The sequence below is a fragment of the Rattus norvegicus genome, chromosome 20 (genome assembly GCF_021556685.1).
Source record: "Rattus norvegicus strain SHRSP/BbbUtx chromosome 20, alternate assembly SHRSP_T2T, whole genome shotgun sequence".
Classification (NCBI taxonomy): Eukaryota; Metazoa; Chordata; class Mammalia; order Rodentia; family Muridae; genus Rattus; species Rattus norvegicus.
Genome location: NC_141553.1, coordinates 41,454,322 through 41,477,903, shown reverse-complemented (window position 1 = coordinate 41,477,903; position 23,582 = coordinate 41,454,322). Strand labels below are relative to the sequence as shown.

Genomic DNA, 23,582 nt, shown 5'->3' with positions numbered 1-23,582 from the left:
ACTTTATGGCTAATCTCTCTTTTTACCTCCTTATTTGCAGCTCATTTATAACAGCTTTGCTCAGTTCTTAGTCAAGGAGAAAGGATATGATGAGGAGTTGCTCACTCTGACCCTAGAGGACTGGGATTTCTGGTAAGTCTACCAACCCCCTTTTCATCTGTGTCCCCTGTGGCTCCTAATTGTTGCTGATAAAAATCTTACTCTTCTAAAGATGAATAGTGACATGTGAAATTAGTCAAAAAAATAACCTCTATTCTAAAATTTTTATGTCTAATGGATTGAAATATTGTACTCTGAACATGTTTAGACTTTATTTAATATGAAAGTAAGCTTTCAGCTTGTGACTACTTGGAGGATATTTTTATGTAGTTTCAGTCAGTCCCAGCCAGGAGGTTGACAGGTTACTAAGAACTGTAATTTACATCTTTGTGAACAAGTTTGTTTAATTGTTAAGAACCATGGAAGAGCAGTCATTATGTTTAAATAAGTGACTGCTCTAGGGTATTCCTTTATGATTCTTACTGTTCAATTCCCTCCCTGATTCATGATTTTCAACGTTACAAAGGGCATTCTTGGTCTTTTGTCTTCATTTAAACAAGAAAAAGAAGCAAGAAAGCTTAATTTCAGTTGTTCAGTTTAAACAGGTATGGTAGCACATGCATGCAAGTATGAATATAGTTCTAGCTTCTCAAGGCCTGAGGCAGGAGGATGCTGTTCAGGGTTGGCTGGGAGAATAGGAGGTCCCTGTGTCTTTAATTAAGGTTGGAAAGATAGCTCAGTTAGTAATCTGCAAGCAAGAGGTTCAGTCTTCCAGAGCCCACAGAAACAAGAGGAAATGAGTGCCTCCCAAGGCTCAAGTATCATTGCAAAGGAGGGTAGAAAGATCGTAAAAGGTAAAAGTGGGGAGTGACTACAAGGAAGCCATTCTCAGGGAACAACAGGATAGTTGCATATAGGAACTCTCAGAGGTAATGACAGCACGCACCAGTCCTGGGTAAACTCAAGCTGGATAAAACCCAAGCATGGAGCAGAGAGACAGAACCAAACCCCACCCTTACCTGATGAGCTATTGAGAGTCGAGGGCTTAGGAAACATCAGTTTTCTTCAAGGATGGGGCCTCTGAGAGGCTACCTGTGTACAAGTGGTCACAAGCTGAAATTTCATTTTCATAGTAAAGTCTGAACATGTAAAGTCTGTACAGCATTTTAATTCATAAAATACAAAACTTTTAGAACAGAAGTTATTTTGTCCTTTGACTAATTTCACATTTCACTTGGTAAAACCAGTGGTCCCAAGTGGACTCTGGTTTTAACACACACACACACACACACACACACACACACACACACACACACACACACACAGTGGTCCCAACTGGATTTAGGTTTTAACACATACACACACACACACACACACACAGAGTTGGGAATACTTGGAGCATGGAAAGGAGAGTGGATCAAAACACACTATCTATGTGCACAGATTTCTCAAAGGAAAGAAAGTGGGGAAAAGTGGATAAGTGCAAGGGCTGCTCTCATCCCCGCTTTTCGGAGGCAAAGGCAGGAGGATCCCAGGGCCTTGCTGTCCAGTCAGCCTAGACAGCCAGTGAACTCCAGGTTCAGTGAGAGATGCTGTGTTGAAAAGCAAGGTGAATAAATGGGAGGGTACCTGATGTCAGCTTCTGGCTCGAACCGATACACAGGTGTACACATATGAACACACATGAAAACATGTATACAAAATACATTCAAATTAATTAAATAAGAAAATACATGTTAGGTTATAACTAATAATCTTAAAAAAAATACATGCAGAATGATGATGCATTGTGCATCTCTCTGAGATTTGTTTGTCTTTTGGAAATATCCCTTCTGTCCTGAAAGGTAACAGAAAGCTCTTACCATGTGGAATTATTGTTCCCAGAAACTTTACTGTGAAGGAAAGTAAGTAATAACCCCCAAGTGCCCTTTCGTGTGTGTGTTTAACCTTGCTCTTTGGCCTCCATTTGATGTTTTGCTCTTATTCATAATAATGGACCTATCCAGTTTTCTCCACATCCCACAAGTCTTTTATAATAAAGAACCTAGAACTTGGTATTTGACTGTCTTTTACTAGTTCTCAGTAATACTCCTTGACCAGAGGCTAAGAAAACTATATGGAAATGCATTAGAGGCAATGTAGGTTAGCTTGTGCTTTGTAAATGTGTGTGTGGATGTGTGTATTCCTGAGTATCTTTCTGTTTGTATGTGTTATAGTTAGATTTGTGTGTGCACATGTATGCACGTCCGTGTATGTGTACGTGCATTTAGGTACAGGCACACATGTACCACAGCACACATGAGAAAGTTAGGGGTCAACTTCAGGAGTCTGTTCTCTCTTCCACCATGTATCTGGAGCCTGAACTCTGGTTATCAGCTTTGCTCAACAATCATTTTTACCCACTGAACCATCTCACCTGCCCGTGTATTTTAGATAACAGAAAACATTAGTATATTTTAACAAGGTACAGGATAATCTTCATTTAGTATTTTCTCTTTTGAGTTATGTCTTTTTTTCATTTTACTAAAGCCTAAAGACTTTATAAGATAAACATGCTACCCTTGGCCTCCTGGGCAATTTTCCGTATGTTCCTGTTTTTAGTGAGACTTAATGTTATAGTTCCTGGATGCTCACCCGTGCTGATTAACATGTCCCTTGTTCAGGTGAGAAAATCTCTTTAACACTGTTACATTTAATAATGCAGATTTTTTTTCCTCTGAGGTGAATCCAGCATATGAGCTGATTGATAATCAAATGTTCCCATTTCAGTTGCAAGGGTTTGGCACTGGATCTGGAAGATGGGACCTTCATTAAGCTTGCGGCTGATGGCACTGTGCTCAGGTAATGTATTGTCATTGTGGTCAGAGGCTCCACGATACTTTATTACCACTGTAAAGTCCTTAAGCTACAGGGTGGGGTTATTATTTTAGTCAGTCATTTGACAGATAATAGCTCTGTATTCCTTTTAACTTCTTAGAAATATTTTCAGGGAATCCAGTAGAAAATAACATGCTTTGTGTCCTTGCCTAACCTTTTTAAAAATTTAGTTATTTATTCACTTTATATCCCAGAATTAACACCCTCTCCCCATCCTCACCCCCCCTTTTCCTCTAATGAGAGAGAAACCCCTTCTCCCACATCACCACACCACCACCATTCCACCATCACCTTGGGCACATCAACTCACTACAGGACCAGGGTCATCATCTCCTACAGTGGCCAGACAAGATGGCCCAGTTAGGGAGACAGAATCTACAGGCAGGCAACAGAGTCAGGGACAGCCCCTGCCCCAGTTGTTTGAGGACCCACATGAAGGCCAAGCTGCACATAGGTCCAGCCCATATGTGCTCTTTGGTTGGTGGTTCAGACTTTGGAAGCCCCCAAGGTTCTAGGTTAATTGACTCTGTTGGTCTTTCTGTGGAGTCTCAATTCTCATCGGGTCCCTTAATCATTCCCCTAACTCTTCCATAAGACTCCTGGAGCTCGCTCTGATGTTTTGATCTGGGTCTCTGTATCTGTTTCAGTTTGCTGCTGAGTGGAGCCTCTCAGAGGACATTTATGCCAGCCTCCTGTCTGCAAGCACAACATAGCATCATTAACAGTGTCAGTCTCATTTTGGGCTAGTCATGAGCTGGCCATTCCCTCCATCTCTGTTCTGTCTTTGTCCCTGCATATCTTCTAGGCAGGACACATGTTGGGTCAAAGATTTTGTGGATGGGTTGCTGTCTTTATCCTTCCACTGGGAGTCCTGCCTGATTGCAGGAAGTGGCCACTTTAGGATCCACATCCCCACTGCTAGGAGTCTCAGCTTGTCTCCCACGTAGACACCCTGGGGCCTTTCCACCCTCACTCACCTCTGTCCCAGGTCTCTGGCACATCCTAGAGATGCCCCTGAGCCAATTTCCATTCTCTCTTCTCTATTCTCCCTGTACCTGATGCCCTCCCTTCCCTATGCCTACTCCCACTCAGTTCCCTCCCTCTCTCCACCTATGATATCTGTTTTATTTTGCCTTCTGAGAAAGAGTCAACCATTCTCCCTCGGCCCCTCCTTGTTATTTGGCTTGTTTGGGTCTGTGCGTGGTAACACAGTTATCCTGTACTTTATGGCTCTTACAACTTTTAAGTGAATACATACCATGTGTGTACTTTTGGGTCTGGGTTACTTCGCGCAGGATGGTATTCTCCAGTTCCATCCATTTGCCTGAAAAATTCCTGATGTCCTTGTTTTTGATAGGTAAGCAGTATCCCATTGTGTGAACAAGCCACATTTTCTTTATCCATTCTTCAGTTGAGGAACATCTGGGTTCTTCCCAGCTTCTGGCTATTATAAATAAGGCTGCTATGAACATAGTGGAGCAAGAGTCCTTATCGGGTGTTGGAGCATCTTTTAGGTCTATGCCCAGGAGTGGTATAGCTGGTTCCTGAGGTAGATCTATTCCCGTTTTCTAAGAAGCGACCAAATTGATTTCCAGAATCAACAAGTTTGACTTGTACAATGTAGGAGAGTTCCACTTGATCCACGTCCTCAAAAGATCATGGATATCACACTTTTGTTTTTTACTAGATACTTAGAATACCATCAGGGATCCTTTGATTAAAGAAGATCTGGTGGGTACTCAGTAGTGGTGGTGGTTTGTGTATACTCCTGCTTCCATCATGCAGGGCTCCTTTGGACCAAGTCCACCCCATGCTCTGGTTCCCTTTTCATCCCTCTTCTGAGTACACACAGACCTCTCGGATTGATAAGGGTATGAAAAGCCGTTAGTAAGAAGCTGCCATCACTACTGAATCTTAGGGAGAACACTGTGGAGTGAGGACCTACTTTTCACCACATACTCACAGTGTCGTCATGCCAACATGACCGTATTAGTGCTCTGTTATTATTTATACCAATTTGGTCACGTCAAAGAAGACTCGGTATAGAGCCCTGCAAGTGCTCCCTCTTTCAGGAAAGGTCGTTTATTCTGTAATCAAGTTGCTTTCACGTGTCCCCCAGACTCTTCCCTGTGGTGTGTCTTAAAGGACCAGCTATGGCCTTCTCTCTGATTATTTTTGTCCTTTATTTGCCTATTCTTTTTCAGGCAGCTACGGGATGAGTCTATCTGTAGGCAAATACTGTATCCATGACCTTTAAGTCTGTAGTCAAGTTGTCATGTTCTTGGCAGTCTTCAGTCATTCTCTAGTTGTTCATTTCTGTCTGTCTCTCTCAATTCAACTTCTAAACAACCTGAGGTTCCTCTAGCCCACTTTTTCTCCTTGATGATGTCTTTGATCCCACACAATGTATATTTGTCTGTTCATGTTTGCCTGTAGACTTCCTCTATCTTGGCCCAGTCTTCTGAAGTGTCAGCCTCTAAAGGAAAGAGCTCTGTGTGTTTTCTTCCTCATCTGATCTCCTTTATTTTCCTCTTCTGATTATTTTCCAGCCAAAATTAAGTATACTATATGTTCTGTAAAGAACTATATAAAATACAAACTTTCTGTTTATATACGCAGTGAGAGTCCCTAAACAAGGGCCTAGTGAAGCAGAAGCAATATTCTGAGCTTAGAACCTAGCTCTTTCTGCCTCCTGTTCTGCTGGTACACTCCTCTGGCTGCTGCTGGGCAGTGTGATTCTGATGTGCTTGTTGATCTGACATATGTGTCCTTGTGTGAGTGGATGGTCCATTCCTATCTCCACAGACCCTTAGGGCTAGGGGCCTACCACTTCTGTGGAGCCAGTGTGGCTCATATTCTAACCTGTTGCCAAACTCACCCTTTCCACCCAGTCTACACGGTTGTCTCCTAATTGTTGCAGTTGAATATGTGTTTCCTTCTTTTCATGTGTGTGCATGTGCCTGTGTGTGTGCCTGTGCCTGTGTGTGTGTGTGTGTGTGTGTGTGTGTGTGTGTGTGTGTGTGTGTGTGTGTGTGTGCGCGCGCGCGCGCTCCCATGTGCATGCTCCTGGGGTTAGAGTCCAGGACCACACACATGCTAGACTAGTTTCTTACCACCAGTCTACATTTCCAATGCTTCCTTTTTCCTTGTCTTTGCCTAAGACAAGGTTTCCAGAATGGCTTTGAACCTGTGAGGCTCTGGCCTTACCCTCCTGAGGAGCTAGGATTTGAAGCGTGTGCCCCCACACTGGCTTTTTATCATCCTTTGATGAAGCCACAGCTTCTGTACAAAAGGACAGGATCATCTTAGCAGTACCCTCAAATAGCATAGCTCCTCCTCATTTGCTAGTGGACAGGCTGAAAGTGGAAGAACCCGGCCTGTGGTAGAAATGCATCCAGACAATGGGCTTTGAACTGATCTACTTTTACTTGTGTTACTTAGGCCAGTGTTTCTTGCCTCAAGTGCATAGTCTATTGGTTGTTATGCTGTGACCATAAAGGGCGTATAGAATCCCAGACCAGTTGACATCAACCCAGCTGAAAACCAGATACATAAAAAGAAAAGCAAAAGTTGAACATGGTGGCCCATAGGTAGCATTCAGGAGACTGAGGCAGGAGGATCACATGTTTGAGGACAGACGAGGCTATGTAACAAGATCCCATCTCAATAAATAAGAAAAACAAAACTTTGTTAAGTCCAGTGGGGTTGGGGTTCAGTTGTTTCATTGTCATCAAAGATTTAATCAAGGGAACCGCTAGCAAGCTCTGCTGTCCTCTCTCCTCAACAGGGCAAGCCACGGCACCAAGATGATGACTCCGGAGGCACTGACTGAGGCCTATGGCAAGAAGGAGTGGAGGCACTGTCTATCGGACAAACGCAGTGTGTCGGGCTCTGACATTCCTTGCTGTTCAGGTAGGGCTCATCCATGCTACTTCACTTTTTGCCTGTTACCTGCAATGTGAGGACACAGCAAAATGTCTCTGTCCCTCTGGCCAACCAAGATGTCCAGAGTAATGGATTTAACTTTATAGCACTAGGATATATTATTTTTCAGGCTTATCTGATTTCTGTTTGGCATTAGTTCAATGTGTGCTTTTGAGCTACGTTTCCACTGGTGTGATGAAGCTTTCTTTAAATTTCCTTTACCCAAGTTTGTTCTGGAGTAAAAGTATCACCCTGCGGATGGTGCGTCCCTTAGCCAGACCGGTTTAGTAGCGTGCTCCATCCTCAGTTTCCTTGTCTCCCATATCTTTGTGTCTCTGGTGCCTGGTACCCCTGTCTCTTGGATTCTGCTTCCTAACGGACAGCCCTATCTCCTGCCTCTGATTTTATTCTAAAATGACTCCACATGTTCTTCTCAAATCTGGGAAGAGCTAAATATGAACCATTATTTCAGAAATCATTTACTGACCTAGGTATACATGGATTGATTTGAAGTGGGAGTCCTCATCAAAATTATGCTGTTTCTCTGTTCTTTCTGCCTTAAACCTCTGTTCTTCCTACTGCTCTTGAGTGTTAAAATGCACCCCTTCCCTTTCATACCTGTGACAGCCTAAAAATAGCTAATATTTGTTTGTTCCTGTTGTGTGTGGCCTTCTCATATTTGCCTTCTTTTGAGCTGTTTAAGTCTTTCTAGTGGGTTGAAAGTTTTAGGAGGTATGGTAGGGTTTGACAGAAATCAGTGGGTACAAAAAATGAGACTTTGCCATAGAGGTCAGTATTGGATGCTTTTGCACATCTCAGTGAAAAGTTCCTTCCCAAGTAATGATAATGAACTTCCCTTTCTGGCTGGGAACAACCATCACTAGTAGAGTATGCCAGTGTGTGAAGTTCAGTTACCAAGAGCAAAAAGCCCTGTTAAGTCATTTCTTCTCCCCTTTTCCATGGAAAGCTAGGCACATAGCTAAGTGTTTTGCTTGGGAAGTTATTAAAAATCTTGAATATTTTTAAGGCAAATTATTCCAGTCATGAAAAAGCAGGTACCCTGTGCTTTTCAAACTCCAGTGTATATAGACATGACTGGGAACTGTGAGGCACGGGCGTGATGGGGCATGTTTGTCTGGCTGAACTTCGAGTGAGTGCCAGGAGTAGGGAGACTGGGATGCTACGCTATATGAGGAAGGGCTCCCCACAACCTCCCACAGCAGTCCTTGAAGAAGGACTTGCTTGTCCAGAATGCTTTCTTCATGGCAGATGAAGATGCATGTCTTACTCAGGGTGAACCAGAGATAAATACCTTTTGCAGGAAGGGATAGCCAGGAAGCTCATCAGCTAAGTACTCAAGGCCTATCTAGATACTTCTTTAGCATGGAGAACTCTAGGTTCTACAGCTACATGACCTGTTGTCATGGTCCTCTTAGTGGGGTGTCGTGGTCATGTGTTCCAGGACTGGGACCAGGTCAGGAGCTAGTTTGAACGCCTGCCATTCTCAATTATGAAATTTACCTTTACCAGGTTCTAAACTTGCAACAGCCTTACCAGTTGTATCTGGTAACCCCACGTGGGATATCAGACTCTGATAAAGGCTCACCTCTTCTAAAAATAAAGCTTTTTAATCACCCAGTGACCAGAAGAGGATTTCAAGACACCCTAGAACTGAGTTACAGATGTTTGGAATCGTGAGATTTTGGAGACTCAGGTCCTTTGGAAAACAAGTGCATGCTCTTAACCACTGAGCCTTCTCCCATTCCCACAGATAGAATTTTATAAGTGTAGAGAAGTATGAAGAAAAAAAGGTCTAATGGTTCCACAATGCAATTAGACTGTGCTTACATTAAATATTACAGAAGTGGGGAACAATGGGCTCTGGATTTCACTGAGATTTCAAGGAGGTTGAGGTGTGGTCAGTCAAGTTGGCTGTCTGGGCCATGTGGCCCCAGGGCCTTTGGCAGAAAGCATCAACTGGACTCTTACATCTGTTGTGTGATGCCGCTCAGCCGGAGTCAGACGTTGGGTCACAGGGATGCAGCATGGACCAGCCGTCAGAAGTGGAAATCCAAAGGTTACGAATGTGCCAAGGGAGGGCTTGGGTTTGATTTACCTGAACGCTACACAGAATAAACCTTAATCCTCTTCTCAGTTGAGACCCTGAAATGTCCTGAGTTTCTCTGATACAGGCCACTCACATGGCATGACTGCTTTTTCCTGTCATTACCCCGGATACTCTCAGGTTTTCCTAGCTGTCTGAAGTAGCATGAAAGTGGACTGCAGTGTTTGCCTGGGTTGATCAGCGCAGGTATCAGGGCAGTTTGTGGAGAACATTTCATGGGATGCTAATGTCAGATTAGACTGTTTTGAAATGTGGTGACTAATAACATATTATGGTGTCTTCATATTGCATTTTATAGTGATCATGTACTCTTTTTTGATGTCACATATTTTGCCACCAAAATGTGTTTTAATAAAATGTTTAACTTACAGATGTCATGTTTCAACTTTCTGTGTGTGTAATTGGAGCTTAAACATTCCTCAAATGATGAGGATGGGGGAATGGCTCAGCAGTTAGGAGCACTTACTCTAGCAGAGGACCTGGGATCAGTTCCCAGCGCCCATACAGCAGGTCACAGCTGTCTGTAACTCTAGTTCCTGGGGCTCTTACACCCTCTTTTGCCCTCCACAGGCACCAGGCACCATGTGGTGCATATATACATGTGGAGACAATGCTCAAACTCACAGTATTAAAAAAAAGTCTTTAAAATATGAAAAAAGGATAGCCTGTAGCAATGCCAATTTGAATTGAAGTGGGGGTTTTCACTGAAATTACTCTAAAACTTTCTCTTTATATTCAGCAAATAGTGCACAGTGGCACACTGCATTGTTCAAGGACAAATGTAACATGAATAAAATGTGCCCCAAATAAAACTTAAAAAGGCTAGGGAGGATCTGAGTTCAGTCTCCAGAAATCACCTTTAGGAACCCTGGCTTGGTGCCCCATGCCCTTGCAGTCCCAGTGCTTGGAAGCGGGAGTGCATGGGACCCCCATGTCCTTAACAAATGGCGGATGATGGTGCCTGAAGAACGGCACCCATGGTCATCTGTCCTCCACTCGCACGCTACACACTCACCTCTTCCCCTACCTCCAACACACAGAATGACAAAGTGGAGGCTTTGCAGATAATTAAATGAGATCCAGACTCTTCTCAGACACACTTCTCTGGTTTCCACAGACAGGGCATACTGATTTTGTTTGTTTGTTTGTTTGTTTTAGGAAAGTGTTATTTCTATGATAACTACTTTGACCTGCCAGGGGCTCTTCTGTGTGCCAAGGTGGTGGACTCTTTAACAAAGGTGAGTGGGCGCTCAGGATTTTTTTAAGAAAAAAAAAAACTATTTAGTCTAAGTAAGAATAGTTAATTATATGTAACTCTTGGGTTGAGATTTCACTCTGTTTTCTTTGCGTGGTTTCATACGTGACGCAGGAAGCAAAACGTGAAATTGGTTAAAAAATATTTTTGGAAAATTAAATAATGGTTCCCTTTTAAAAAGAAAGTTTGGTCAAGGAAAGGACACCCTCTTCTCCATTAGGGGGCATAAAAGTCTAGAAAAAGGAAGCAGAAAATATGCTCTGAACAAATATTTTCTTGCTTTCCTTCGCAGATTAAAAACAAATACAGTACAGTTAATTAAGAAAAATTCCATGTGTCTTATATATTCTCAATGTCAATCCTGAAACAGGAGGCAAAATTATCTAATTAACCCTTTGTTTTGTGCGTGCCCACATGAAATACATCTCTTAATTTGACAATTTATACATAGACTTAAGACCTATGAATGTAACTGGGTTTGCATACCAGCATTTCCTTTCCTTTTTGCATACATTGCCTTTTAAAATCACAATTAAGTATATAAGTGGCTTATTATGAAAGTGAGAATTACAGTCAGATATTCATGAATGTTTTCATTGAGCAGGAACAGTTTTGGGTTTGGTGCTGTGGATTTTCCTTGGGGGCCTAGAGTATGCATGCATGCCTATCTGCACTAAAGTATATTCTCAGCGTTGTCGTTTTATGAGCATAAGATGGAGTCTGTGCCTTGTCTTACACCAGTGGGGGTGGGGGGTATCAAATCTTCCCCTCCCCTCTGAGCCTGGGGATCAACCCTGGTTCTTCAGCTTCCAGGCAAAGGCTCTAGTGCTGAACTTCAGCCTGGGTCACCTTTTGTATTTTTTTAATGTGCATAATTATATATAAATATGCAGTCTTTTTTTGTATAAAAAGATACTATGTTTCTATGAAGCAAAGAGTTATAGAGTTGTGTAATTGGATGTAGATTTTTTTTTTTTTGCTAGCTTAGGAATTTGTCCACAAAATCATTTCCATTTTGGATTTGGCAGCTCAGTCATGGCGCTGCAGTAACTTACTGATTTTTATGTTAGCAATGCACGTTAAGTGGGCGTTGAATTGTAACCTAGCCTGCTTTTGGCCCAGTGTTACCACTATGCATCAAGAAGTGTGTACTGTTATTTCTGAAACGGTATAGATAATGTGTAACTTTAGGCTGTAGGAGTGGACAGGCTTTCTGTGGTAGTTGGGCTTTGTAGCAGTGGGTTGACTTGTAGCAGTGGTTTTTGAGGCAAATTTCTGTAATAATCTGTCATGTTTAAGTAGATACATGTAATGGTTTGCTGCAGCTTTACCACTGTATTTAGAAGCACAATTGCTGCACTTGTTACATTTGGAAATTTCTTTTTTTAGCAGAACAGAGGTCAAAAAACATTTGATTTTTGGAAGGATGTAGTTGCTGGTATACAACACAATTTTAAAATGTCAGCCTTTAAGGGTGAGTAACGTGAAGAGAGGCTTCCTGGTGGAGGTTTGTTAACCACCCGTGTCTACTGGATTAGATAGATTCTCCCTCTTTTGTTGTTCTTCTTACTTGGGATTTAAATGCTAAAAATGTTTGCTATGGGACTAGCCCTGATACCGGTATTTATATCTGCTCTGTGGTCGCAGTTGTCAGGCGTCCGAGCCAGTTTATTCAGCTGCCTTCAAGTGTCTCCCAGTGCAGCTCTCCTTCGTGGGCAGGAGGATGTCTCCTGGAGTGAAAGTCCCAGTCCTTGTTTTCTGGATTTAGGAGTGGGAGCTAGTGACACCTGTGACCATCAATACAGCAGAGACAGAGGGACAGATAAAGTGCCTGCTGATAGAATTTCCATTCTGTCTCTTTGTTTAAGGATCAAGAGTAGTTGGTCCAGAATGGGAGCAGTGTTATTGCCACCCCCTAAGCTGGGACTTTTAGTTTTCCTCTGCAGGTTTACAAAGTCTTATGTCAGGGAGCGAATAGCCTTAATGTTACCCTGCCCCAGTGACAGCGTCAGACTGGCTTGATTAACAAGTGGTCCGATCGATGCTAACAAGCAGGATTTTAAGTTTGGAAATATGTTGCCTTTTGATTGACACCAAAAAAAAAATTCATGTCTTCTCTTCCATAAATCAAGCCATCAAAATAATTTTAAATATTATGACTGAAATGTGCTAAAGCAATAAATAATAATTCCAGGGTATTTGTTCCAATTTGATATTTGTCTGACACCTTCTTCTCTCCCTGCAAGACAAAACCCGTGTTTTGAAGTGATGTCTCTATATTTCTATTTTCCTGTGTATGCTCAGCAGCTTTGCTCCAGGATCGTAGAGGCTGTCTTTTACACCCTCATAGGACCTGGCATGTGCCATTCCCACCTTGACAGAGGCCCAAACCCATGGCAACTGTAAAGTCACCCACCATCTCACTGTTTTTCTTATTAGTGTCAGCCAATGAGAAGCCGTAGAGCATGGTTGAGGACAACCTGCTGTCGCTTTGAAGGAAACCCAGGACAGAATGAAGATGTATTCCAGTTGTTTTATTATCTCGTAATACCAAGTAGATTAAATACTGCGTGCTTTAGTAAGTGAGGTACAGCTTCCCAGTTTTAAACAGTAACGGTAAAAATACAGTACAGAGCATAAATAAATAATGTCTTTTCGTTTTCAGTCTGACTTTGAAAAGCTTAATGTTAATTTATACTTCCAGTGGAATAGAAGGCACACAGAGTGTCTATTCTGATGTCGTATAAGCCCATTAAAATCATTTGACAAAGATGCCAGAAATTATACCATAGTAATACTGCGTTGCTGACATAAGAGTAAGTCAGACACCTGTTTCTAAGTTGCACCAGGTATGTGGACTTTTTCTAAGTTGCCCCAGGTACGTGGACTTCCTGCCGTTGCAGAAAAGCTCGAAATGGCTGTGGTAAAGCACCTTGTAATTGAAATTAACTTCACTACAGTGTTTTAGTTTCTTAGGAGCACTTCAAAAAAATCTATCCGTGCATCTGACTTTATCTCGATGTAAGGGGTTGTGTGAACCATGGAGTGATGCACCATCAGAAATATCCTAAGGTGGACAGTGTCATTTGAATTTGAATATTCAAGTATTTAAAGTAATATAAAGTGACATGATATCTCCTGCATGTTTCCGAGATATTCTCATATTATTAAAATTGGACTTTTTTGAAAAAGGAATGTTGAGTTCTTAAAACGAGATTCATGATGCGCTAGAGCCTTATTTCAGTTTTTGGGAGGTTTTTTGTTTTTTTTTTTAAACTTACGTTAAGAAATTTAAATAAGGATGGGACGACAGGAGCACCCCCCACCCTGCACCCAGGGCCTTAGAACTGCCTAGTGTTCGGGAGGATCCTCACATACCCACTGTTGCTGCTCACTCTTACAGGAGGAAACCTGGTCCCGGAGTGCACTTTAGAAAGCTTATTCACATTACTTTTAGCCTACCTCCATATGCATCACCAGGGCGGGATCGGGCGATGGAATGGGGTGGGAGGTTCTAAGCGGGGGATTAGGATGAGCTTGACAGGAAGTGTTCATATGGGAGCCACTAGGAATCCTGAGAAGGACGAGTGGACATACTCAGAGGAGTAGAGGCCGTTCGATTCCGCATTGGGCAACTGGAGCCACACCTGGTCATTTTCCGTGAGCTCCATGATCGCGCTCCCTGAAGCCTGATCCAAGTAGCCTTTGCTGTACTCATCATACGTGTACATTGTGGGCGTGCCATTCTTATACAGGCCTACCCAAACGTGAGTCCCCTTCACATGGATGTGATAGGAAAAATAGTATATGCCTGGGATCTTACAGGTAAAGATTCCAGATCTTGGGTCATAGTGCTGCTGCCTGTTGTACAGAATCTCATCAAATGGGATGGGAGCACCTACCGCTGGGTAAGCTTTGGAAAGAATCACAGTAAAAGCGGACACCGGCATGCCTGTTACCCCCTGGTTAGCACTGACAAGAGGTATCCCAGAAAGCCTGGGTCTCTGTCCGCTCTTTGTGAAGCCATCAGGTATGACTGCTTGGCTGGGAGGTCCTGGGGGTCCTGGGGGTCCTGGAGGACCTGGGAGACCAGGCTCTCCACTATGACCTCTTGGACCAGGACGCCCTGGAGGACCAGCAGGCCCATTGAGGCCCTTAGTTACTATTCCAGCTGGGCCCGGAGCACCTGGCTTTCCTGGGTCACCCTTAGATCCAGGGAATCCTGGGATACCTGGTGGTCCAATAGGGCCCCTGGTACCTGGTATTCCAGGTTCACCTCTTGGACCTGCCTCACCATTGTGTCCAGGCACTCCTTTAGGTCCTGTAGGGCCAACAAGACCTCGAAGACCAGGGGCTCCTCCCACTCCAGGATCACCTTTTGGTCCTGGTAACCCTGGGTTACCCTTAGGACCATTGAGACCTGGATCCCCAGGATATCCTGTTTTTCCATCTAACCCAGGGGGGCCCCTTGCTCCTCTAGCCCCGGGTGGCCCTGCAGGCCCCACCAGACCTGTCTCACCTTTAGTGCCTGGGATACCATGATTCCCTGGGATTCCTTTAGGTCCTTGGGGTCCCATATTCCCAGGGGATCCAGTCAGACCTGGTTCACCAGGATGACCTGCTGGCCCTTGTTCCCCTTTGGCACCTGGAGCCCCAGGAAGACCAGCAGGTCCCCTTTGTCCCCTCAAACCTGGCAAGCCTTGTTTTCCAAAGCCAGGAGCTCCTGGAGGCCCAGCTATTCCTGGAGCCCCTGGGTGGCCTTTTTCTCCTGGGATACCTGGCCGACCGGGGGATCCAGTGGCTCCTGGCTTCCCAATACCTTCTCGTCCTTGCTTCCCAGGAGGACCTTGTGGACCTGGTGGACCGGGTGGTCCCGCTTCTCCTGGGAAACCCCGGTCACCTTTTATGCCAGGCTGTCCCGGAAAGCCATTTTCACCTCTTCTTCCCACTCCAGGGGAGCCAGGGGGGCCTACGGGACCCTGAGGGCCTGGAAGACCCCTCTCACCTGGACGGCCAGGAGCGCCATATCCGGTTTCCCCTTTCTGTCCATTCACACCAGGAGCTCCTGGTGCCCCCTTTTCTCCAGGAAAGCCCCTAGATCCTGGAGCACCTGTAAGTCCCTGCTGTCCGGGTTTTCCTGGCACAGAAATTCCAGCTGGACCAGGGATTCCGGGTGGGCCTGGAGGGCCCCGAGGCCCTGGTAAGCCAGCTGGGCCAATATCTCCTTTGTGTCCATGTGGTCCTCTCTCCCCTGGTTTGCCTGGCAGGCCCGGCTTCCCAGTGGCTGATATTCCTGGTGGTCCTGGCAACCCTGGCTCTCCTTGGAGTCCAGGACTTCCATAGCCTGGCTTTCCTGGAGGTCCTGAGGGACCTGGGTGTCCTCGAGGTCCAGCTGGGCCTGGTGGACCAGGAATGCCTTGTTCTCCTCTTACTGAAATCTCTGTAAGACACACCAATATACCACCCAGCATAAGCAACATTAAAGGCAACTAGAGATTCTTCAAGCATGATGAGGATGGGGTGTGGTAGTGCCCTGTGTTCCAGGTAACTTCTACATACTCAGTAGTCCTGCGTGGGGCTGGATGGTCTGGGCAGTGTATTTGTTCACCTACTACTGAACAGCTTAGATTTAGACTTGTTAATTTTCAACCTTGATAAGTATTTGGGCTTTTGTTCTCCTTTATTGACTTACAGTGGAGGCAAAGAATCACAGGACTTATAATTAATGCATTGATGGGGCACATAGAATAGTTTTCAAATTGATGATCAAAACCCAAGAAGTACTTAATCCTATAAAGCTGTGGATTCATTTAACCAAGCACTGTCCTCGTGTGCTGAACCTGACTTTAGTGTACTCCTGAGTGCCTGTGACAGAACACGCTGTTGGCCCACTGAGTTGGGGAAAGCACAGAATATGACCTAGAGGCCTCAGATGTAATATGCGATGCTTGCTTTAAGAAGCACTTCAGCGGTGGGAAGTAGCCTGCAGTCTACTAGACATTACCGTATACTATGATGATGATGATGCTTGTTTCTATTGGCTATAGTCATTGTAAACAGCACACAGTGTTTATTTCTCAGAGAACTTACATTTAACTACTACAGATGACAATAAAGTTACAGATGATTTTTAATATTTATTCATACAATTTTTATTTAAATTGTCTTATTTGAGAAGTTTTCAGAAACCTTTAGATTTTTTTTTGTATTGGTGGAAATCAGTACGAAGTAATGTTGATTTATAAGATGAGGTAGTACATAGCTCAAAACTAAAAATGTTAACTATGATCTGTTTATTTTATCTTATGGTGTATTTGTGCACTGTGTGTGTGTGTGTGTGTGTGTGTGTGTGTGTGTGTGTGTGTGTGTGTCCCTTAGACCTCAAAACTAGGTTCTTACAAATGCTAGGTGAGTGCTTTACCACTGAGCTAAACACATAACTATATACCTATCACTTTTTAGCCAAACTTTTTTAATATGGTAAACGCTTAAGATTTTAATGACTTAAAAAAAGTCAAACTGGAGACTAAAGGAAAGTTATTAACAATTCTAAATTATCCACGATAATGCTTTTAAGACTATCATTTGCTTTAGCTGTTAGTTGTTGATGTGCAAGTACATTAGTATTTTTTTTAACTCTCTCCTATTAAATAGCTGGCACTTAAAAGAGTAGTCGACAATAGTAGTTACTGACACTCTCAATTAACTTTGGTGTATGTTCATAAGTATGTGTAATATTGACACACTTAAAATTGATTAATAAATAAGGGATTTTTAATGGCTTGGAGTTAAATAGCATGGTTTTCAAATGCAGAATTTGCTTTAGTGTCTGATCATAAGGATCATAGTTTTACAATAATAATTGTCATATATAATAATTATAATAATAATAATTATTATGGGGATACGTTTTTTATGTTACAACAAAGGGAGAAACACACGTTACTGGAAAGGATAGCACCACTTGACCTCCAGTGACAGGTGAGGATCTTTGTAGCCTGAAATGTTGCTCTTGAGACCCTACACCTCTTAGTGCAAGGAAGAATGACTTCTGTGAGTGTTTGAGGGAATAGCTATCCGCTTGTAGCTTGCAGTGTAGAAAAGTAAGACCAGGGCAGCAGTAGCCCTCAAGATTAGAAGCTATCATCTCTTAAGGTTCTTACATGTCCAACTGTGCACTGTGGCCAGGTAGCTTCCCTACAGCGCAATTGACATTTGGTTGATATCTCTCTCTGTTAGCATCACGGAGCAGATTTGTCCCGGGATTGCATAGGACCTTTCTGGGGTCCTACTGTCACCTCAGTGTGAGCATGTATGGCTGTTACAGGGCACTGACGTCTAGCAGTGAAGAGCAGTGAATGCAAAGACTAAGGTAAATTTAATAGTTATTTTAATAAACACAGCCATCGTGTCTATGAAGATATTTCTATTTGTTCTGTAAGGACAGTAGGGTGATGAGCAGTGTGTTTTAGGTGGGAAGGCAGAAATACTTCTAACAGTCATGCATTTGAGTTTTAATTCAATGCTTTTTGTGATACTAAAAGATGTAAGGTACTAAAGAAGTCTGGATTTGGTCAGAATGCTGAATCCTCCGCTGCTTGTTGGCATTTCCAACCACACTCACTGGCTTAAGTTTGTTTTCTATTCTTTCCTTCTCCCTTTTATCTTTCCTTCAGCTTATCTATATTATTAGGCAGTCATATGAATCTCTCATCCTTTTGAAATATTAAGCTGCCTTTCATGCAACATTTAAATTCTCTTCTAAAAAAGACATACTTAAACGTTTGATTTTTTTTTCCAAATGCTTGTCCCCAAAACTCTACCATTTAAAGCTTATGACACACACCTTCACTCAGTGCAAGACAAAAATATATGGCCAAATTGAACAGTGGACAAGGAAATCTGAAGATAGTTTATATTATCAGTAGTCATCACGCCTGGTGCTGTCAATGGAATTAGCAAAGATAAGACCTGATTGTTGCCCTCTGTAACAATTCCTTGGTATTTCACCTGTACTGTCTTGATGTCCTTTATAGTAACAAAGCCAAACAGGTAACGGAAAGATACAATGTCTCAGGCTATCCCTGAGAGAGAAGCAGGGGAAGCCAGCCATGCATGAATGCAGCAATGCTAGACATACACACTGGGCAGATGTAGACACATTTAAACTTCACAGCAGCGCTTGGAACTCTGAGCCCACACTAGCACTTAGCAGTTATGTTTGTGCATTGACTCACTGCAATATGTATGAATGTGTAAGTAATTATGAGACTTGCTGCTTCCTTTGCCCATTAGATTTATTGAGGACTGGTTTTATTTGATACCAGTTTTCTTTAATATCTTCAGGCTAGGGTTTTTAAAGCAAATGTTCAAGTAATTGGATACATAAAATTTCTAGTGTATGTAATTGTTTTTAGTTTAACTTAATTTTATTGAATTAATATTTCTAGAGTACGGGTAATTAGTTAATTGTATGAAACCATCATTTGAGGGAAAAAAGGTGGCCCCATGCATAAAAGTCTTTGATATTTCTCACTCTTTCTCTTATAACAACTTCTCCAGGCTATTATGTTGCTATACTGATCTGTCATTGCCACACATAATTCCACCGCAGTAATTCAACCCAATCAAGACTTTAACATAGAATAAGACCAGCCTGGAAATTATTTTGGTAAGGAGCTCATCATTAACATTATTAAAAACAGCAGCTGTCTGGTAAATAGAGCAGAGTGAATAATTAAGGTTACCTTTACCCTTTATAGGGTATGGGATGAAGTATTGTGTCCTGGGGCTGGCAAGTGCGCTCTTCACACCTGTGGGAGTTTGGTACCGCTCAGCATAAAACGTTCCATGAACCAGCGTCAAGGACACTAGCAGCAGAAAGGGTATTTGTGGCAGCATATTTTCAAATGGATTCTGAAAAACAGAAAAGAATAATTACACAGAGCCCCATCACTGATCTGTGTCATTCCTGTGATATCCTCCAGACTGATTCTTCTTTATATAGTTATCTCATAGTTTTTTAATGACTGACCTTTTATACTTTGAATATACTCCGTAAAATTTTGTTCCATGAATATTTATGGCTTACTAGTTTTCGGGAGCTACCTTGAAATATTGCTCTAAAAAATAGACCCCCACCAAATAGTCTCATTACTATGTAACTATATTTAATAATCCAGAGTCTTTGACATAATTGGAAATAGTTGGAACTTTCAAGATAAATTGAAATTCCTATTAAGGCAAATTTGTACAGTCATTTTCATTAAGAATGTCTTGAATAGATGAATACAAATGAACCCTCAGGGGACCTTTTGGTCAAACACCACTTTTAAAAATCATGCACACTCACAAAGTCATATAATGACTGAATGAAGAGTGTGTCCAAGCCAGTTGGCAGGAATGCCTCCCACTGACCCCAGTCTGGGCTTACCTGGTGCTCAGAGGTCCTGGAGATGTGTGGGCAGCTTTCCTGGCTTCCTCTGCCTAGGGAGCAGGAGATATGCTCTCTCCAGGCTGCCCTGGAGTATTTATACTGTGTTTCCCTTAGTGGATGAGGTTATCCTGAGCCTAAGCTCCTCCCCTCAGGGGAGGAGAAGCACTAATTATGGTGGAAAGTCCTATTGGGCAGGCGTACAAAATCAGGCTCTTTTCCTTGTTATTCTCATTGAAAAATAAACTCTTTGTCTCCATTATATATTAATAGCTTTAGCTGTGCACCTTTTTTATTCTGTTTTCCTTTTAGGAGTTCTGACTCCAATGTTGGTTCATGATGGAATGATTTATTTTTAAAAAGTATATTCTTGTGTTATTTGACTGAAAATATTTGAGAATATACAAAAATATGAGACTTATTTTGGGGAGACTATGGATTTAAATCATCAAGTTAATCCTTCAGTTATTAGGGGAAAATTCTATAAAAATAGCTTATCTAAATGCTGGCTAACTTGGGAGACTTAAGCTAAAGGGGAAAAGGTGAAAATGTAGGTATGATGTAGGTATATTCTTGCACAAAACAGGATTTTAGGGAAAGCTCTTAGAAGCCAGTGCATGAAAAAGATAGCATTAACTATTCCAGATATATTCATATTAAATATTTTAGAAATTTAGAGCAAGTATGAGACATCTTTCACTTGTGGCAGTTAGCTGTTCAGTATCCTTGAAGGGCTTAAATTCTGTACTCACAGCTACACAAATGTCAGCAAGTGGCCTTAGACTTTCCTCTAGTTTTCATTTTACCATATAGTTGAAAAGGCTGTAATCCTATTGTTTATATAAGATTGCTACATTCATTTCAAATGGAGAAAAACCCTCAGGCTTTGCCTTTTAAAAATACAGTTGACTAATGGTGCAGTTTCCTACAGGGATCTTGAAGTGTCCCAATTAGGCTCTTCTCCCAAAGAGATAAGCATGGTGTTCTTCCGTGTAAGTAGTTGATTGTCTCTTTCAAAGCCTTAGAGAACGATTATCAGTCTTTCAGGATCCTAAGAAGTGCAGTAGTGAGGAGCTGAGAGACCAAGTTCTGTATCCCTGTGAATGACATCATCATTCTGCATCTGAATCATATCAGCTGTGCAGGTGACGGTGCTTGGACAAGCACAGTATAAACACATCATTTTTTGTATCTAGCTAGAATTAGAGTAATAAGGGCTTAGGATTTGATTGGTAATTAGAATCAATGACACAAATGTTTGTCCTTTTCATCTTCCTGACCTTGTTACAGGTTTTTTTTCCTGTGTGTGTTTGAACAAAACCTTGTACAGAACCTTGTTGAAATATAAGTACATAATTCATTCTACCTTTCCCTTCTTTTAAATGTTTTGCTGATTGCTTTATTTAGCAGTCTACATTACCATGATACCAGAGAGATAGCTTAGCAGTTAAGAGCTCTGGCTGCTCTTCCAGAAGACCTGGGTTTGATTCTTGGTGAGTACTGGCTCACAACCAGTTCCTAGGGATCTAACCCCTTTTTCTGACCTCTTCTGGCATCGTGTGCATGAGGCACACATACATGCACACAAGAATACACACTTACACATAAAGACTTTTAAAACTATTATCATGTAACTTTCTATGTAATGTTCAAATATATGTAATATACAACTGTTTTAGAAGTTTCGCTTTGGCTTGTCCAGATCTTAGTGTATAACCTTAGCTAGCCTGATGCTCCCTTGTCAAGGTCTTAGTATATAACCTGAGCTAGCCTGATGCTTCCTTGTCAAGGTCTTAGTGTATAACCTGAGCTAGCCTGATGCTTCCTTGTCAAGGTCTTAGTGTATAACCTGAGCTAGCCTGATCCTTCCTTGTAGCCCAAGCACCTCTCAATCCACAGCATAGTTTTTATATCAGTTTAGATTATAAGGAGAACCAGAGAGCTGATAGTCTATATTTTATTTTTTATAAAGCATATTTGGAAAAATAGTTTTTATAGTACTATAAACTGCATTGCATCTGAGAAACCACAAAAGGTGAGAAGAGCTGCCTTCTTTTACACCTGGCTCCTAGGAAACCATTCTGAAGCAGGAGGTAACCTGGCTGCTGCTCCGAGCTAGGGTGAAGGCTTTGTAGAAACATGCTTTTAGTAATTCAGTGTATAGTTACAGCCACGCTGTGCCTACACTTGAGAATGGTTGGGTATCATTCCTGTGGACTATCAGGGAACTAGGTCTCAGCTCTGTAGACTCAGCAGTCTGGCCCCGCAGAGTTTCTCCAGCTATAACCACTCCTCCTATTTTCAGAACTTCCTCCTTAGCATTTCCACCCATCTGACTTTTCATCAACACAACAGAACATTTGGACTAGGGGATTCTAATCCATTCTTTTTTTTTTTCCTGAGATACCCTACCACCCCATCATCAGAGTTCATTCCATACTCTAGAGAAAAGGGTTGTGTGCCTTCCTTGTTCTTTGGAGGATATGTTAAATACATGTGCATGTATCAGTCTGTGTTCTCTAGCTTTGGAAAGCATGGGGTCTTACTGGCAGACTGGGTATTCAGCCCTTCTGGCAAATAATTGCTTACTTCAGCACACAGGCTCTGTCTACCGTTTGCTTTGTAAGCTATGAAGCACTGCCCTATCCAAAACAGATTGTAGAATCAGAGTATTTGCTGGCCACACCCACACCTAATTGTGTGTATAAAACTATTTTTATTCTGGGTGTTTACTTGTAGCTGTTCAGACTGACTGGTCTGTGGTCTCATGAAGGAGTTTATTCTGCATGAACCTGAAGGCCCAGCCCTCTCAAGTGAGTAAGGTTTCAATGTCAAATATGAATTGCTGGCTTTGCACACGTAGCAGGTAGCTGCCATTCCGTACCCTGGGTCATTCATTCATTCATTCATTCCCCCGAGATTTCTTGAATGCCTCTTAGATGTTAGACACTGGGTAAACACCGTGTGAATAATGCACCTTCCTGTCCTTGCGATGTTTACAGCAGTGGTCCTCAGCCTTTCCCTGCTGCTCCAGCACTGTGGGATAGGACACAGTTTGCTTTGTGTTTGGAGTTTTTTAAGGTGCCAAAGCCCAGCAGTTGCCATGATAGACTCTGAGGTGGAATGCGTGGTCCCATAGTGTCTTCAATAATTTTCTACTATTTTGTTATTTGTGCTCATACTTCAAATTTTATTATAGAAAAATGAGAAATTATTTATGACCAGGGAATAGCTACAGTAAATACGTAGGTAGTCATCACCTAGTCTTAAGTCACAGTCACCCAGTGTCCCTTCCACCTACCCCCAGCTCTCACCTACCCCCAGCTCTCCAGATTTGAAACAAATCACATATATAGTGCCAATTCATCTATTCATATCTTAGTAGATTTCTGCAGAAAACAGTCTTTTTCCGTTTCCCTCCCCTCCTCCTTCTCTTCTTCTTCTTCTTCTTCTTCTTCTTCTTCTTCTTCTTCTTCTTCTTCTTCTTCTTCTTCTTCTTCTTCTTCTTCTTCTTCTCTTCCTCTTCCTCTTCCTCTTGTTGTTGTTGTTGTTGTTGTTGTTGTTGTTGGCAGGCTTTTCGTGTAGCTCTGGCTTGCTGTCCTGGAACTTGTTCTATAGATGAGGCTGGTCTCAAATTCACCTACCTCTGCTTCCTGAGTGCTGGAATTAAAGGTGTGTAGCACAAATTGTTTTTTTATTAAAACCCCTATTTACCTCTTAGGTACAATACATACCTACAGAGACATAGGTGTTTGTGTATGAGCATATATTTTCATATATATATATATATATATATGTATATATATATCAGTAGAGATTCACATGCATGTATACTATAAACATGTATAAATACACAAATCTCATATAATTTTGAGTGATAATCAGATACATGCATTCACATACAAGCAAAACACTTCTCTTAGAGGGAC

The 23,582-nt window shown here is 42.2% G+C and overlaps 2 protein-coding genes across 11 annotated transcripts in view; one reads left to right on the top strand and one right to left on the bottom strand.

The window, feature by feature from the left end:
* The window catches only part of Nt5dc1 (5'-nucleotidase domain containing 1), a 102,885-nt gene that overhangs the window by 6,405 nt on the left and 72,898 nt on the right, over positions 1-23,582 (top strand). For 4 of the 9 annotated variants that reach the window (NM_001106393.2, XM_087597203.1, XM_087597207.1 and 1 more), the window contains 5 exon segments: positions 41-132; positions 2,809-2,880; positions 6,704-6,828; positions 10,124-10,203; positions 11,610-11,694. In NM_001106393.2, the coding sequence (NP_001099863.2) occupies positions 41-132; positions 2,809-2,880; positions 6,704-6,828; positions 10,124-10,203; positions 11,610-11,694 (454 nt within the window). 9 annotated transcript variants of the gene reach the window in all.
* Col10a1 (collagen type X alpha 1 chain) lies at positions 12,740-19,729 on the bottom strand. Of its 2 annotated transcripts, none has more exons than XM_087596963.1 (3): positions 19,654-19,729; positions 18,974-19,136; positions 12,740-15,660 (listed from the first exon to the last, which is right to left on the bottom strand). In XM_087596963.1, the coding sequence occupies exons 2-3, from the start codon at positions 19,119-19,121 to the stop codon at positions 13,772-13,774; spliced, it is 2,037 nt and encodes a 678-aa protein (XP_087453089.1). In that variant the 5' UTR covers positions 19,122-19,136; positions 19,654-19,729; the 3' UTR covers positions 12,740-13,771.